This window comes from Nipponia nippon, unplaced genomic scaffold (assembly GCF_047370975.1).
Source record: "Nipponia nippon isolate SJK-2023a ecotype South Korea unplaced genomic scaffold, ASM4737097v1 scaffold_15, whole genome shotgun sequence".
NCBI classification, from domain to species: domain Eukaryota; kingdom Metazoa; phylum Chordata; class Aves; order Pelecaniformes; family Threskiornithidae; genus Nipponia; species Nipponia nippon.
Window position 1 is genome coordinate 5,350,435 of NW_028262331.1, and position 15,317 is coordinate 5,365,751.

A 15,317-nucleotide genomic window follows, 5' to 3' on the forward strand; every position below is an offset into this window, starting at 1 on the left:
CAACCAGACAGACGGATCAAGCGGCTGAGCAATGAACAGCCAAGAAGGGAAGATCTATATCTGTTATAGACCACGCAACGAGGATGAAGAGGCAGACGAAGTATTCTATAAATAGCTGGGAGAAGTCTCACAGTCGCTAGCCCTTTTTGTCATGGGGGACTTCAACTTGCCAGATGTCTGCTGGAAATACAAGACAGCGGAGAGGAAGCAGTCTCGGAGGTTTCTGGAGCGCATGGCAGAGAACTTCCTGACGCAGCTGGTGAGGGAGCCAGCTAGGGAAGGCGCCTGGGGGACCTGTTGTTTCTGAACAGAGAAGGCCTGGTGGTGATGTGATGGTTGGAGGCCGTCTTGGGCATAGCCATCATGAACTGGTAAGAGTTTTTGATTCTTGGAAAAGTAAGGAGGGGGGTCAGCAGAACTGCTGCCTTGGGCTGTCAGAGGGCAGACTTTGACCTGTTCAGGAGCCCGGTTGACAGAGTCCCTTGGGAGGCAGCCCTGAAGGGCAAAGGAGTCCAGGAAGGCTGGACGTGCTTCAAGAAGGAAACCTTACAGGCACGGGAGCAGGCCATCCCCATGTGCCGAAAGATGAACTGGCAGGGGAGAAGACCGGCCTGGCTGAACAGAGAGCTTCGGCTGGAACTCAGGAACAAAAGGAGAGTTTATGACCTTTGGAAGAAGGGGCAGGCAACTCAGGAGGACTACAAGGATGTTGTGAGGTTATGCAGGGAGAAGATTAGAAGGGAACAGGCTGCCCAGGGCAGGGGCTGAGTCCCCATCCCTGGAGGTATTTAAAAACTGGGTAGATGTGGTGCTTAGGGACATGGTTTAGTGGTGGACTTGATGATATTAAAGGTCTTTTCCAACTTAAATGATTCTATGATTCTAAGAAAACATGTAGATCCCTGGGAGTCCATTTGCAGCTACAAAGGCTCAGCTATTTCTCTTTTAACGTTATAAACAGGCGTGAAAGGACAGGCCGACTGCCCAGTTCCGCGTCAACCTGCTGCTCCCCTTTGGCCTCCTGTTCTTGTGTCACACGTTCTCTCCACCTGCACGCACCGGCTGTTCAGCTGGCGCCACGACTGTTCTTAGGGATTCCCCCTACGCCCCTTCCCATGCCAAATGCCAACCCAAACCCCAGCCCTCCAGAGAATCCTTAGAAACTGAGCACCTGGATCCGATTCCCCCCCGAGGCCACCTCTGGTCTTCAGGACCCCCATCTCCCCCCACCCCCCAAGAGCTCTCTGTTGCGCAGAGCCGTCAAAGCCATTTTGAAGGTCTTGAGACGAATGTCCCGACAGAGCCGAGCCAAGGTTTCCAATGCGGTGGCCCAAGGCGCGGGTTGCCGGGGAGAAAAGCCTGAAGCAGGTCCCAAAGGCCCTGAGCCCGCGGGGCGGGGCGGCAGCAGGGCTGCCGCGCTCGGGCACGGTCGCCATCAGCGTCATGACAGCGCCTGCAGCTGCGCTGCGGCCGGGGGCACCGGGGACTTCTCGGGACACGCGGCCGCCGCCGCTGCCACCCCGCCTCGGCCGCCGCTTCCCTCCCCGGCCTCGCCGTCCGCCGCCGGCGCAGAGAGGTCGCGGCCCGTCCCGGGGCACCCCCAGCCCCGCTCCCCCGGCGCAGCGGCCGCAGCTGATGCGCATGCGCCGAGCCCTGCCACGACAGCCGCGCGCGAGGGGCGCAGCCAATGGGGGCGCAGCCAGTGGGGGCACAGCCAATGAGGGCAGCCGGGGTGGGCGGGGCGCCGTTCAAGTGCGGCGGCGGCGGAGGCGCGAGAAGGCGGCTGTGAGGCGGCGGCCCGTCGGTGTCGTCCCGGTCCCGCCCGTCGCGGTGAGTACCGCCCCGAGCAGCTGCCGGAGCGGCCCGCGCTTCCCGGCCGTGCGAGAGGCCCGAGCCGGTCTCCTCCGGCCTCGGCGTCGCCTTCCGCGCTTGTCGTTTCCGCCGTCCCTGGCAGGCGAAGGAGCGGTGTCGGCCGGGTCGGCCGCTCCCGCCGTGCAGCGCCGGTTCTGTCAGCCAGGCCGCAGCGGTGCGGGCGGCTCTGGCCGCGCCTGTCAGTAGCGAGCCCCGGGAAGGCCGGCGCCGGGAGCCGGGTCCTGCCCCAGCAGCGGGAACTGCTTGGCCGAGCTCCGGGGGCGCGGCCCCGTTACCGCCGCGGGGGGGGGACGGTGCCCGGCGGGGAGGCTGCCCGGCGTCTTGCCGTGGGTTCCGGGCGAACGGGAGCACCGCGTTGTGTTGCGCAATGCCCGTCTGGTCACGGATAAACGTAACCCGGGGGCGGCAGCTGCTCCCTGCCGCGCCTTTCCCCCGAGCAGTATTTTCTGGTGTAAATTAATCAACGGTAGTTAGCGGTTTATCAAAAGCAAGCTGGATAAGCTGCGGGCTAGTAAGAGAACTGACTGGTTGCCTGCTTACTGGCCTTTCCTTGTTGCCGCATGCAGGAACGCATTAAAGGTGTTAATGTCCCAAACACCTCCAGGATTAAAAGATTTCAGTAAGCCTTGTTGCTTTCTGACACAAATAAGGAACTTGTGAGAGGCAGATGCAACCTGGGAGATCAGAGGTAGCAAGGAATATCAATAGGCTTTCCTAATATGTGGTATAATGATGGTAGAGACCTCGCAGCTTTTTAAATTAACAGTAGTCTGCAACGAAGTATTGGTAAAATTAATTTGCTCTCAATTTCAGATTGCTAAAATACATTTGCATTTCAATTGCTTTTTAGAAGTAACTTGCTAGCAGTATCCTAGCTTGATAGCTAGTGAAAATGAAGAATTTAAACTCTATACGTATGTTTAAATTATCATATATCATATAGAGAACAGGCATTTTAGCCCTTCCCACCAGCATCCTCTGCCAGTAACAATCCTGTCTGTTTTGGGACTGAGGTGTCCACAGTCATAACTGTGACCGAAGTGTGAGCCTTCAGCTAGCAACTCAGGCAGGAGACGGCAGCCGCTGTGTGACCTTGTCTGGCAATAGAACACTGTTGTGATTAATGAAGGCAAAAATTTGGGATACGAGACCTTAGTCTGAGACACGGACAAGAAACTTGCAGTTACAGAGCATTCTACCTCCCAAGCCTGAGTCTCGCAGCTTACCGGGTCTGGTGTCCACTGCTGGCAATGCAGCATAAGGCTTCTTCGTGGACATGTGCAATCCTAAATAGCTGTAGAAATCAATGCTATTCTCCTTCAAGCCTCCAAGTAAAAGCCTGCTCGGCTCTGATTTTGTTGTTTCAGGCAAGTGTAACTGAATATATTGTATAACCATTTCTCCTTTTTCACACTGCTCTGTACCTTGCTCTGTCTAATTCTTGCTCTCTTTCTGATTGTTTTAGAAAGAAGGTTGACTAAGAACTGGAACAAGATGGCATCTGTGCTCCAGAACGTCAAGGCAACAATGCCCTGGCGGAAACACCAGCTCCTAGCTGACTTCGATGAGAATGAGAGCCCTGTACCTGACAAATTCAAGAGAAGGGCTGCTTTGAGTTCTCTCAATACCATCCGCATGTCTCTAAGGAAACGAGTACCCTTAAAGCCAGTAGAGCTGAATTTTCCCAAGACCCCAACTTGGGAAAGTCTGGAAGCAAGACAGAAGTGCCAAACTCTTCAGAGTATTAAAAGAACAGCAAAAAATGCTTTCGGAACAGTGTCCCAGGTACTTTGCCTTCAGTGGAGCGTGGATAGAGTTTAGGTTTTGCTTCAACTTCAGTACTAAGATTTCTGGACTTTCTACAGAATGCTGTAATCCAGAGAGTCTGCCCCGCACACTTGCATGCTGTAATGGTTGTCATAGCTACTAACTAGTTAAATCTTTAATATCCTTGCTAATGTATAGACAGGCAAATTATGGATCTGGCAGAACAGGGAGGAAGGTGAAAAGAAGAAAGATGACATTTCATTAAAACTTTTATTTTGTTGCTAAATAAATGCTTTTCCCCTCCTGTATTTCACCATGTATGGCAGAGCAGCCATCACAAGGAGAAAGGTGGTTAGAGACTGCCATTGCTTGCAAAGAATTGTTTCTGAGAAATGTGTAGCACTTTGGATTTTTTTTTTTTTTTTTTTACTCCTTTTCCTGTACCCATACTATTTATTAGCATGTTCTTCATGATAGTCGATCTAAATTTGGACTGACAAAAACCACTAGATGGTAGCAGGGTAGCAAACTCAGAGCTTGCACTTCCCTTTGGTGGAGACTTCTGATTTTAACCGCACCGATTATATGTTAGGGAGCCGGGCTCTTTCCTGCATAAGAGCAGCAGGAGCTCTGTTCCAATGCCTGCTGAAGTCCTTGATGAGTTCCAAGGACTGGGGGAGCAAATGATTCTTCCAACACAAATGGGTACAGAGGGTTGAGAAGCATTCGTACTAGACTAAACCTGATACGAGAATGAAAGCTAGAGCTTCAGCTCAAATGTTCCTTGTCTTTCTGGTTCCAAACTCTAGGCTAACTCAGTTCATTTAGCATAACATGTCTGTCTAATGCTTTTTTCAGAAAATACAGAAGTCTTGCCAAAGCCCAGTACGCTCGATGGTGACCTGTCCAGCTGAATCCATCAGCAGAAGCTGTGCAACCAGTTCTACCAAGCAAAGAAGTACTACACCTCGAACCCCTTGCCGTAAGAAGAGTGTTACTCCAGCCGCTAATTCCAAAGGCACCCCAAGATCCAGCAAAAGAGCCTTGCTTGGGCCAACAAGGGTGTCAGAACACAGAGAATGGAGGGGTTTCTCATCCTGGCTTGGTAGGGATGCTGTCCCTCTCCGGAGATCAAGAAGAGCAGCAGCACTGAAGAGCCCTTATTCATCGCCTGCTCCTGCCAGCAGAAAGATGTAAGCCATGTTCTTTTGTAAACCTTTTTCCTTTTTTTTTTTTTTTTTTTTAATTAGTGTGATTAGAGTATCTTATAAGGTGAAAGGCAAGATAGGAAGGTTGCTATCCTATTCCCCTGAAAGGGTGTGCTGTTCAAATAGTTAAGAAAGTAGTTACAGGTCCCTGCATAGACAGGGACAGAGCACTGCATAAAGCTCAAACATCAAACTTAATTTTGTGCTGTGACAAGAACTTCTTAAAAATCGCTCTTCCACTGGGTAAGTTTACACCATGTTTCTCACCACCAGTCCCCATCTGACACTGGAAACATACCTGAGTTCTTTGCTGATGCCTTTCTGGTACAGAAAAATGCTCTCAATGCATCTCACTCCTACTTAGCTCTAACTTTTCCAAAGCTGCTGTTTGTATTGCAAAGATACCCGGAATAGCTCTGCTTATGCTGAGCTCTTTACAGAGAGTAGAGAGATTCTTGCCTCAAAGATTTAACACGAATTAGATAGAGTTGTGAGCTAGGGAAATACTTTATAATGCACACACAGGTTTTTGTTTTGGTCAACATGAGAAATGTCAAAGCTAGAAGCTGAATCCAAGCCTCTTGAATCTGAGCCCAGTGTTTGGATTGGAAGATAGGTGTCTTGGGGAGGAATGGAGATGTGAAGCAGTTGGTCAGTGGAATTAAGAGCGTGATTGCTACAGCACTAAACTTCTCTGGGTGAAGTCTGGAGTTGTAGTAACAACTAGAGTTGTTACTGCAGGGATGGAGGCTTGGGTAGTGTCACCTCATCAGTCCGTCCTGATTGATGTTTAGTAATGACTGTTCTGTTTGCAGAGAGTCTGACTGCGAGTTGGAGCTGGTCTCCTCAGGGATTTGCCAATTGAAGTGCATCTCCCAGGCATTTGATGACGCCATTGTGCAAGAGGAGAGGTAAATACCGTTACCTGTCCCTCAGCTTTTAGCAAGGGGTTACCTCCCACTCGGACATTGCCAATTGCAGGCTAAGTCGTCCCTGTAACTCAGGATGAGGAACAGTTGCAGAACTTTCTCAGCTGTAATGTAGCAGAGCCTGCCTTTCTTCAAGATACCTGTGCAGATTAAATCTGCAGTTGGACTCGCAGCTTCTAGAACCTGTGAAAAGCTCTCCTTGTCTTCAGGTTTCTTGCTGTGGAAGTCAGATTTTTTCCCCAGCAAGAGCCTTGTGTGAGAACAGTACCTCCCCGCCTCTGTCTAAAAGTGGTGCCAATCCAGGCTGGGGGGGCGGGGGGCATGGGGAGGGAATCCCATTGCACTGACACTGTCGTTGATGCCTGTGCATTTATAAGAAAATCCTTTTCTTAGGTAGCATTATGTTAACAAATACTCCATGGTACCCGTAACTCAAAAATTTAGAGGATGCAGAAGCCTCTTATACACCACCTTGGTTAATCCATGAGGTGGTAGGCTGCTGTGCTTGTAAAGGTTATGTCATTGTAAAGGTTAGACATTTTAAGACAGTAAAAACTAAAGGTCAGAAGTCTTGTCACAGGGCAATTCCCTAAACCTCTTCCTCTCTTAGAACACTCCATGTCAAGCATTCCATAATTAAATGTCAAGCACCTAAAATCCTCTGGAGAGGGCTTAGCATTAAGTACTTTTATCTACAGAGAGGTAAGGGCTTCAAATCCTACGTAATTCCAAAAATGCAGTTTTTACCAATGGGATGATTTCTAGATAACTGTAGGTTAAATCCTGTATTAAGTTAATGATCGTATCCATGGGAAGTTCACTAAATCTCACTCCTAATATTCTCCCATCTGTTAGTGATATGACAGTTTCTCTCATTCGTAACTGAAGATAGTATCAACCAGGTAAAGTAGTTGTTCACGTACCTCGTCTGTACCTGCATGCATCTGTGGGGAGAAAACCTGCTGTTTGGAGAGAGAAAGGCTTGTAACTCATGCTTCTTTAAGGTAGTATTATGTGGAACCACGGGGTTCTTCCCTCATATTCACTGTGGCTGTCTCTGCTACAGCAGCTCATTGTGCAGCTGTAAAACTTCACCTCTGCACTGTAGACTGGTGAAACCTTGTGGGTTCGCAATGAACCCTAAATTGGGCTTCTATGCAAACAGCAGCTTCTCTCACCCCAGACCAGAAAACTACTGGTACTAATGTCTTTGTCACTTGACCTCAGTTCTCACTGATTACTAATGAAGATCACAAAGCATGGCAGAACAATTACCCTGAGCTGTCTAATTTTACAGCCTTTCTTTTCCATCCCTAGCATTGTCTTAGCAGTTCAGACGATGCTATCACAATAACAGCAGTTGATACCTGTATTGCTGGCATTTTTAAACCCAGCAATTGTACCTAAATGGATGGGAACAGGAATTCTTTGCTGTAAGTTTCTAAACATCACTTCTAGTGTCAATTCATTGACCCATTACCAGGTAAATGCCTCTCTTACCTTCACCGAGATCTGTACTGTGGCATCAGTATCTTCACCTCTTATGTTGGAAGTGTCCCCTTTGTTAAAGGGAAGGTTACATCCTGAATGCTAGCTCCTATTTTAGCAGCAAAGATAGGTGTAAGATGTTGCTTGCTGTAACCTTTCAGGTAAAACGAGAGCAGTTTCAAGTGCCTGACTGAAGCTTTAAACAGTGACGTGTACTGCTTCCACCAAGCCATGTGGTCAGTTCTCCTGCATGTGTGGATGCATACAACGTGCTCTGTCGCTGGCTGGTTTGTAGGTTGCTTACTGGAATAATTGTGGAATAAACTCTTCTTGGAGGTGCCCGTACAGTCTTGCATACGACTTTCTCTTCTGGTATCCACTTGCCGTGAGTTTTAGTGTTACAGCTCCCTTTTCATCTTTTCCATGAGGAAGCAAACCTTGATCTCAAACTGGTTATAGTCGCCAGCTCCATGTATTGTTCTAATGCTTTTCATTTTAATGAATTAATTATATCCCAAGAGATGCTCCTGTTCCTCGTTAAAGTATTGCAGTACTTAATTTGTGTACTGCTGTTTATGCTCACTGAAGGTAACAATATTTTCTTGCTAGCTTTTAGAACCGTTATACAGTGAAAGCGTACAGATCCCACACCTCTTCCTTGCTCCTGTCTAACGGTTTTCCAGCAATTTGCGTGACAACCAGCTAGTTAACCTTACTGACTTCGTGGTGCTAATGGCAGTCTTGTTCTTCTGCAGGCAACACACAATATCGAACTACTACTATCTGATGGCACGAAACGTACAGTCTGCGCGTCAATCTCAGAAACTTTCTCAAGCTATCGGAAGGCGAGCAAAGAAACTCCATCGAGCACTTGTTACCTAGACAGAGATGGCTTTAACTATTGTTAGCTCATGAGCGTATATAAAGGAGAGCTCTCTGTGGCACTGAAAGGGTGCACTCTATACACTGACCAAGCCATTACACTTGGTAATCTTTCTTGGCAAAGCAGCTCAGGACTTCCCTTCCCTTGCTTTCTCTTCTCAAGTGAACAAGAGAATGAAAATTGTACCACAGTGTATTGTCTCCTGCTGCGATGAGGGACCATCCTGAATGTCCCTTTCCTAAGGCAGTAAGTACTTTGAAACTGATGCCAAGCTGACCCGTAGGAATGGCCACAGCAAGGGCCACAGGCTTCGGCAGGGTGATCTTAGGTAATAGTAGTATTTAGACTGGTACCCAATTGCCATGAGTTTCAGCGCGAGTGCTTTGCATACGGAAAGTACCGGTCCCTTATTTTGAAAGCCTAATGATTTTTTTCTGTATATGAACAAACCAAAAGTTAAGCGTCACGTTTAACTGGAAGTTACTGAAACAGCAGTGGCTCGTTTGAGTTCAGATCCCAGCTGCCATTCCGGGGCAGCGGGGCTCTGGGGAGTCATTCGCGCCACAAGAGAGGAGCCACGTTCGCACACTAATTCATGGCCTTAAGGATTGCTATTAGAGTAGCCTAACTAATCCTGTTTTAAGTAGTTCCATTCCAGACAAATCAGAGCAACTTTATACTGTGTCTTGCTGCTCCTCTAAATAGCATCTTGGCAGTCGAGTTAAACATTGCTTTTGTACTACAACATCTGTCTTGTAGTTATAGACAGAAAGTGCTTACTACAATTAATGTAACCTCTTACAACTACTGTTATTAGCTGCTATCACAGTGCAGGTGTCTTATTTGATGAAGTACACTAAGCATTTGATACCTGTATTTTGCTTCTAATTACTTTTTAAAAAATGTAACATTCATTTGACAAGCCTCTTCTGGTAGGTGATTCAGTTTAGCAAAGTTTTTAGTCTTGCAAGCTAAAGCAAAGATTTCTCAAGCTTCTCGAGTTCCGCGCCAGGGCTGTTTTCCACGGTAAGCAGCTTTGCGCAGGCTTCTCAGATTACGTTCACTCTAAGATGAACCTTCAAACAAAAGAATGATTTGGGAAACTTTGATATTTTTTAAGATGCACAGGTAATTTAGTAAAATTGGAACTATTAAAGTTTTAATGGTATTAAGTATAAACACAGGAAGCAGTCATGTTCAACTCCCGAGTTATGTGTTAAGTACCGATTTTAAACTTGCTCCTGATTTTTCTTTTTTCTTGTCAAACTAGACTTTTTTAAAATATTGAAACAGTTAATGAAGCCTGGAAACATGAAAAAAACCCCTGGCTTCCAGGCTTTCAGATGACTGAGAACTTGAGCTTGTGTTATTTCTTGATGTAGTTTGGGGGGGGGGGGGGGGGGTTCTGTGGTGTTTGGTTTTGGTTTTTTTAACCACCATTCTCTATGGAACAGTAGCTTGAAGTTATTCTTTGCATGTACTGCAACTACTTCTATAAAGCTTTTGCAAAGATGGTGTCTCGTGACTGAAATATTTTCTTCTATGACTTTTCCAAAGGAAGGAGGGCTGGAGTCTTGTGAAAAGTCAACCTCCAATCTAAGTATTACTTCAGCCAGGCAGGTGTATTGAACAGCCTCCATCTGTACGGCTTCCACTGGCCACTAGGACACAATGGTGATTTAATACTTCCCACATCACTGGTAAGAAAAATCAGTGACACTGTTTGCTTAAAGCAAGGAAGGTTTTATTTCAGTGACTCATCTGTTATAAGATTTTAAAAACCAGCTCACATCAAAATCTATACCAGTTGTAGAAATCTTACTCCTTATTTCATATTAAGAAATTCATTATTGTACATTTTTGAATCTTTACAAGGCAGCCATAAGAAATATAAACATTTGTCACCAGATAGAACCTTCTCACTGACAAACAATATTTAAAAGTGTACACTTAATAAAACTATAGACTGAAAGAACATGTACAATTTCAAGTTTATAAATCATAGAATGGTTTGGGTTGGAGGGGACCTTAAAGATCATCTATCAGTTTCCTTGAATGAATTCAGGTGTAAGTGGACTGGCTTTCCCTCCCCCCAAATGAAAAATAAGTTACGCAGAAGGCTTGGGGTTCTGCGAGAGGACTGCCATTCTGGGCCCCGCGCCAGTCCTCCCAGAATAGCCTTCTCTTGAAAGCTGGCACTCTGAATTATGTTTCAGCGTTGTAACCTCTGGTACACCATCTCCCGGCACGTCGCAGTAAGCCTGCCTCCCACTGCCTCTCTCCCCCCTCCCCCAAGTTGTGGACCTCCTTACACATGAGAAATAGCAACTGTCAGATTTGTCTCATGTTCCCCTGTCCCCCACCATTTATCCAGTTTCAAAGGTAGCTACCTTGAGAGAAACAGAAAGAGAGGGCAAACTGTAATCCCCTTACCTTGGGCTTGAACTAAAATGAGGGAAAGAGGAAATACCAACACCTGACTTCAATTCCAGAGCCCATGGCACAGGCTTCTAGCTGCTCCAGGCCATTTCTTATTTCTGAAAAAAAAGAGCTCTTTTCATCCAGAAAAATGTTATTGCCTCCATTTTTTAAGGGGGACTGAATTTAGGATCATCTGTAGGACGCGATATTTACACTTGAGCGATGAAACGTCATGGAAGTCAAATTTCTGCTGAAGCTGTGAACACGGACCACGAGGAACCATCGCTCCTAGAGCAGCCGAGGAGGTAAGGTGGAAAGCTTTGTGTTTATGGGAATTCTATCCTGTACCAGCTCCAGGTGAGGATGGGAAGTGCCACCTTCCCCCCTGCATGCCTGAAATGAACAATTCCAGGCAGAAATCTTGAGTTCAGATCCCACATTTCAAGCTCTCATCAGAAAAATGATGAAATTGCAGTGTACAATCTCTTCTCTCCATCATTGAGCCAATGAGCTTATTAAAAAGGTGCCCATACTCCAATCATCTGGTACTTGTATGATGTACTCACCTTCCTGTGGCTTCGATGCAAGAGGGGGGAAAAACCGTGGGGAAAATCCTATTTGTTCAGTAACAATTGTTGCACTTAGGAATTTTAAAAATGGAAAATACCTATTGATTTCAAGTATTATTAAAAATGCTTATAAACAAAGTTTTTAGCAAATTTAAAACAGGAAGCAATATAGAAAGAAGGAAAAAAAATGTCTTTTTTTCCCTTCTAAATTTATTCCATGAAGTACACGGTGATGCCATAGATCTAAGTATTGGGGATTTGCTTAAATACACGCACGAGTGCTGCCCTGGCCCAAAGGCTGCGACGTATAAATGGGACAACTCCTTCGCTAATAATGGCGAGCAAAGGCTATTTTGCAGAATGGTGGAGCTTCCAGATAAAAGTGCCATTGTTCTGCTTATCTTAGCAGTAGATTAAGGTGTCTCACTTGTTTCTCTCAACTTTCCTGATGGTTCCACTTCTACGTGACCAGTGGAAGTTTTAACTCTCTTCAGAAGTGACTTGCCTAGGTACTAGAGGAACAGGTGAAGTCATCTGTAAGAATTAAGACTCTCTTTTCACGTAAAGAAATCAAAATGGCAGCTCTCATGAACCCCGATGAATAAGAAGAATTATCAATGCCATGTCGTTTTTACACCTAACAAAACTTTATGCTGAATAGATATAAACCATGCCACAAAACTAAACAAGAGTACTTTGGTCAAGCAAGAATCTGTTCCAAGAGCACTAGTGTATGCAAACACTTTAAAAAAAAAAAAAAAGTCATTCAAAATAAGCAGATTTGGATCAATATCACTATTCAGGTCTGTGGAATATTCTGCACTCTTTATACAATGATATCTTTTTTCAAACTTACCTAACTAGACAACAAAATAGAATAAACAGCCATTGTTGTGGTTTTTTAAATGTAAATTTGCTGTGAAAGCAGAACCAAAACTTCACTGAAGGTGTCTTCCAGTAGCTACGCACACACACACGCACGCACACAAAGACAAACCACCCCACCACAGCTGGGAAGGTGGGTTTTCACAACATCTCAGATAAGTCTACCACTGCTATTAATCACAGCCATTTTTTTTACAGTAATTTAAAACTGGATCCGTATCAACAGGGCAAAAAAGTAAATGCTTCCAGCTGCGGCCTACTTCGCACCGACTCGTACCGCTGCCTTGGCACCCACTGGGGTGAGAGCTTTGTGTGTGACAGTTCCACTTAGGCTCCCTCCATTCGGCAGGTCGAAGGAATGGGCTTTTCTGGGACAGACCGGAGGCACGAGAGGTGCTGAAACTACTGCTGGGTGTAAGCCGTGTTCCTTGGGCGCCCGCCGCTCCCGCCCGACTTCCCGGTCCCCTTCCCCTCTGGGCTCTAACACCTCCCGAGCCCATCGAGTTTAAGAAGTGCTGGCTGCACAGCGACTGCAGCAATGAGGACTTGCAGTCGGAGCAGAAGGCGGCTGTAGGATCAAGCTTATCCTCAGCAAGGGGCCTGCTTAGGAGGACTCGATCCTTCCGTGCGAGCACAAGTAAAACTGAAATCCAACCGCAAACTGAATGCCCGTGCATCACTGCATGCAGTTTCATGTGGACAAAGGGTATAGCTACAATTCTGACCAGAAGGAAATGTTTTAAGAGAAAGCACAATTGAAAAATTAGGCTATAAAACCAGTGATTCATCAGGCAAACCTCAGGGATGGCCCTGAGCATAGCTGGGGGGGAAGCACTAGTGGGTCAACATGCGTGAGGTCCCCAGCCCTTGCCACAGAACATTTGCTGAACCGCCAGCCTAGCTGTGAGATGTCTAAAATCACGCTCATCTTGTTCATACCCTCAGCTCCACCCCACGCTGTTTCACCATTTTAGCGGCGGCTGGCTAGTGCTTTCCAGACAAAGGCATCTGCCGTTTCAGATCAGCTCCGACTTCACACGAAGCCCTAACCTCCAAGCTGCTGCCTGTATCGCTGTGTGCCGAAGGGCTCAGCTGGAGGCACATGATAAACCGTTCTATCCCTGAGCAATAAGGAGTGTTGGAATGATGCAAAGGCCATCTGAGCTCTCCTATATTGTAGGAAACAGGGAAAATATTTTCAGCTTGATTTCAATACCATGTGTAGAAACTTTGAAATTGTTACCGCTCTAAATCACGCGCACACACACGCTAGCATTTATTTAACTACTGTTAGCTCATGATATTCTTAAGAGAAGCCAGCACAGTGACTACCGTAAAGGTGACCCAGTTATTAATGGGAATACACAAAATCAGAGTTTTCATAACATGGTACCCTGCAAAATGACATTGTGTCTGCAAGAGTAAAAGACCTTAACAACCCAGGAGATTGCTCTAACCTTGTGCTCAGACGCTAGTTCCCTTAATAGCCACAGAGCTACACACAGATCCCTCTTTTGAAAGGAAGTAGGCCTTTCTACTACAGCAACTTAAAACGAAAAATAGCTTTTGGAGTGTCTTGGATGATAGAGGTAGATAGCTAAAGCAACATTAGCTTTGAACTTTGCAGCAGGAACAGTGGTTACTCTCAGGAGACACGCTACACAACAGCCAGTGCTTAAAAAGAACTTTGCAATCCATCAATCCATGTTGCTTTTAGGTTCCCCCCAGCAAATTTAACATTTGCCCAGTGAGTTCCTCCCTCACGAGCCCTGGATTCCCACACCTATTCGAAACGAACAAGGAGGAGCACGCTGGCCGTGACCCGACCGGAGGGAGATGGAGTCCGCGTCCCGGTGCAGTCTCCTCCCGGCTGCAGGGGACAGCAGCCAAGCGGACTATGGGGTTCCATTTCACACACACGGTGGGCCAAGACAGAACACAGAATAACTCCTCCAAGTTTGTGGGTTAAAGAACTAGGCGCGATACTACCGGGAAAGCATCTGTAAACCTGAAGACTGCTTCAATGTAGTTTGTGAATATCTTTCATTCAGTTTTTATAGCTGGCTGACTTGGCCACAGAGCATAAAAACCCAGCCCCCTGTAACGCAGTTACCTGCTCCCAATTAGTGTGAGCTACCGAACTTTTCATGTCTTTCCTCAATCTTCAGCAAAGGTTACCCCCTCCCTTGAAGGAAGCAGTATAAAATACAAATTACTGATGTGCCAGAGATCTTTCAGGAAGTTTGAAATAGGTAGCTGACAATCTTGCCAAGTAATGTCTAAAAAAATAAATCAAAGATCTCCATTTATAAGCTCCTTTGCTGCCTTTTAAGGCAAAAGCCACGTTACTATGCCCTTCAAAAAGCACACTGAGATTTTTGGGTGAATAGGGAGCATAAACTTAGGTTTACTTCTGCACTGTCTTAATAGTTTCCCATTGCATTTCTTGTTTGCTTTACATGCCAACTTCCAAAATCATTAACCACCAGACGTGTTGAGAGACTGCTTCTGGTCTAGCTACAGACTGGGAAAACCTGGAAGTAAGGGGTTGGGGGAAAGGCACGACACCCTCTCCGCCCCCACCACCTGAAATTAAAACCAAACAAACCTGCAAAAGAAATCTATTGACTTCAAACTTGCTCAGTGTCAATAGGCTGGTTTTAACTTTTAAAGAAAAGGGTTTTTTTATGTGCGCTTGTAACGTCATTGCGGGTTTTACAACATGCTTCAGTTCAGCCATGAAAGTTCTCTTGGTGAATTTAGTGCAGTGGAAGTAGCTGCAGACTGCTACGGTGTTAAACTAGCCACAACACTTTAGAAATATTATCACTTAGGGAAAATTTCACACATTTTACTTCTAGTAAGTTCATGGAGAGATCTGAGAGAAATTTAAATCAGTAGGAAAATGTCTACTTGGCACCTGTAATTTGGCATGTCCATTCTTTGAAGCTCAAATGCTGTAATTCTGAATGCTACAGATTGTCTGAACACAGCAGTTGCTATAAAGCACGAGAAGGTAAACGATTCACCCACAGGAATTCCATTGCTTTTTTTCTCCTCCAGTTTAAAGATTCTAGTTAGAATAATGAAAAAAGTGATTGCTCTGAAGTTTGCGGATCCCTTAGTAAAAGGGCTCCCTTTAGCTTACCATCTTAGGATCCCTCCCTCGGACTGAGATGGTCAGAGCCACCTCCTTACTCGGAGCAGTCCACACATTTTGCACAGTCACCAAGTTCCACAAAACAATGTTCTTTGTACACTTGCACATTACTTTGTATACAGCAACACTAACTGC

The 15,317-nt window shown here is 46.1% G+C and overlaps 1 protein-coding gene across 3 annotated transcripts; it reads left to right on the forward strand.

The window, feature by feature from the left end:
- The first annotated feature begins 1,742 nt into the window (after positions 1-1,742).
- On the forward strand, positions 1,743-9,515 carry PIMREG (PICALM interacting mitotic regulator). 3 transcript variants are annotated; one of them, XM_087751545.1, is made up of 6 exons: positions 1,743-1,830; positions 3,338-3,657; positions 4,498-4,832; positions 5,663-5,758; positions 6,632-6,678; positions 8,020-8,153. In XM_087751545.1, exons 2-5 carry the CDS (start codon positions 3,367-3,369, stop codon positions 6,660-6,662), a joined length of 753 nt encoding a protein of 250 aa, XP_087607671.1. In that variant the 5' UTR covers positions 1,743-1,830; positions 3,338-3,366; the 3' UTR covers positions 6,663-6,678; positions 8,020-8,153. The 3 variants fall into 3 exon arrangements, with proteins under 3 accessions (XP_087607671.1, XP_087607669.1, XP_087607670.1); XM_087751543.1 differs by lacking the exon at positions 6,632-6,678 and having other exon boundaries at positions 8,020-9,514; XM_087751544.1 differs by lacking the exon at positions 6,632-6,678 and having other exon boundaries at positions 1,758-1,830; positions 3,342-3,657; positions 8,020-9,515.
- Positions 9,516-15,317: the final 5,802 nt, after the last annotated feature.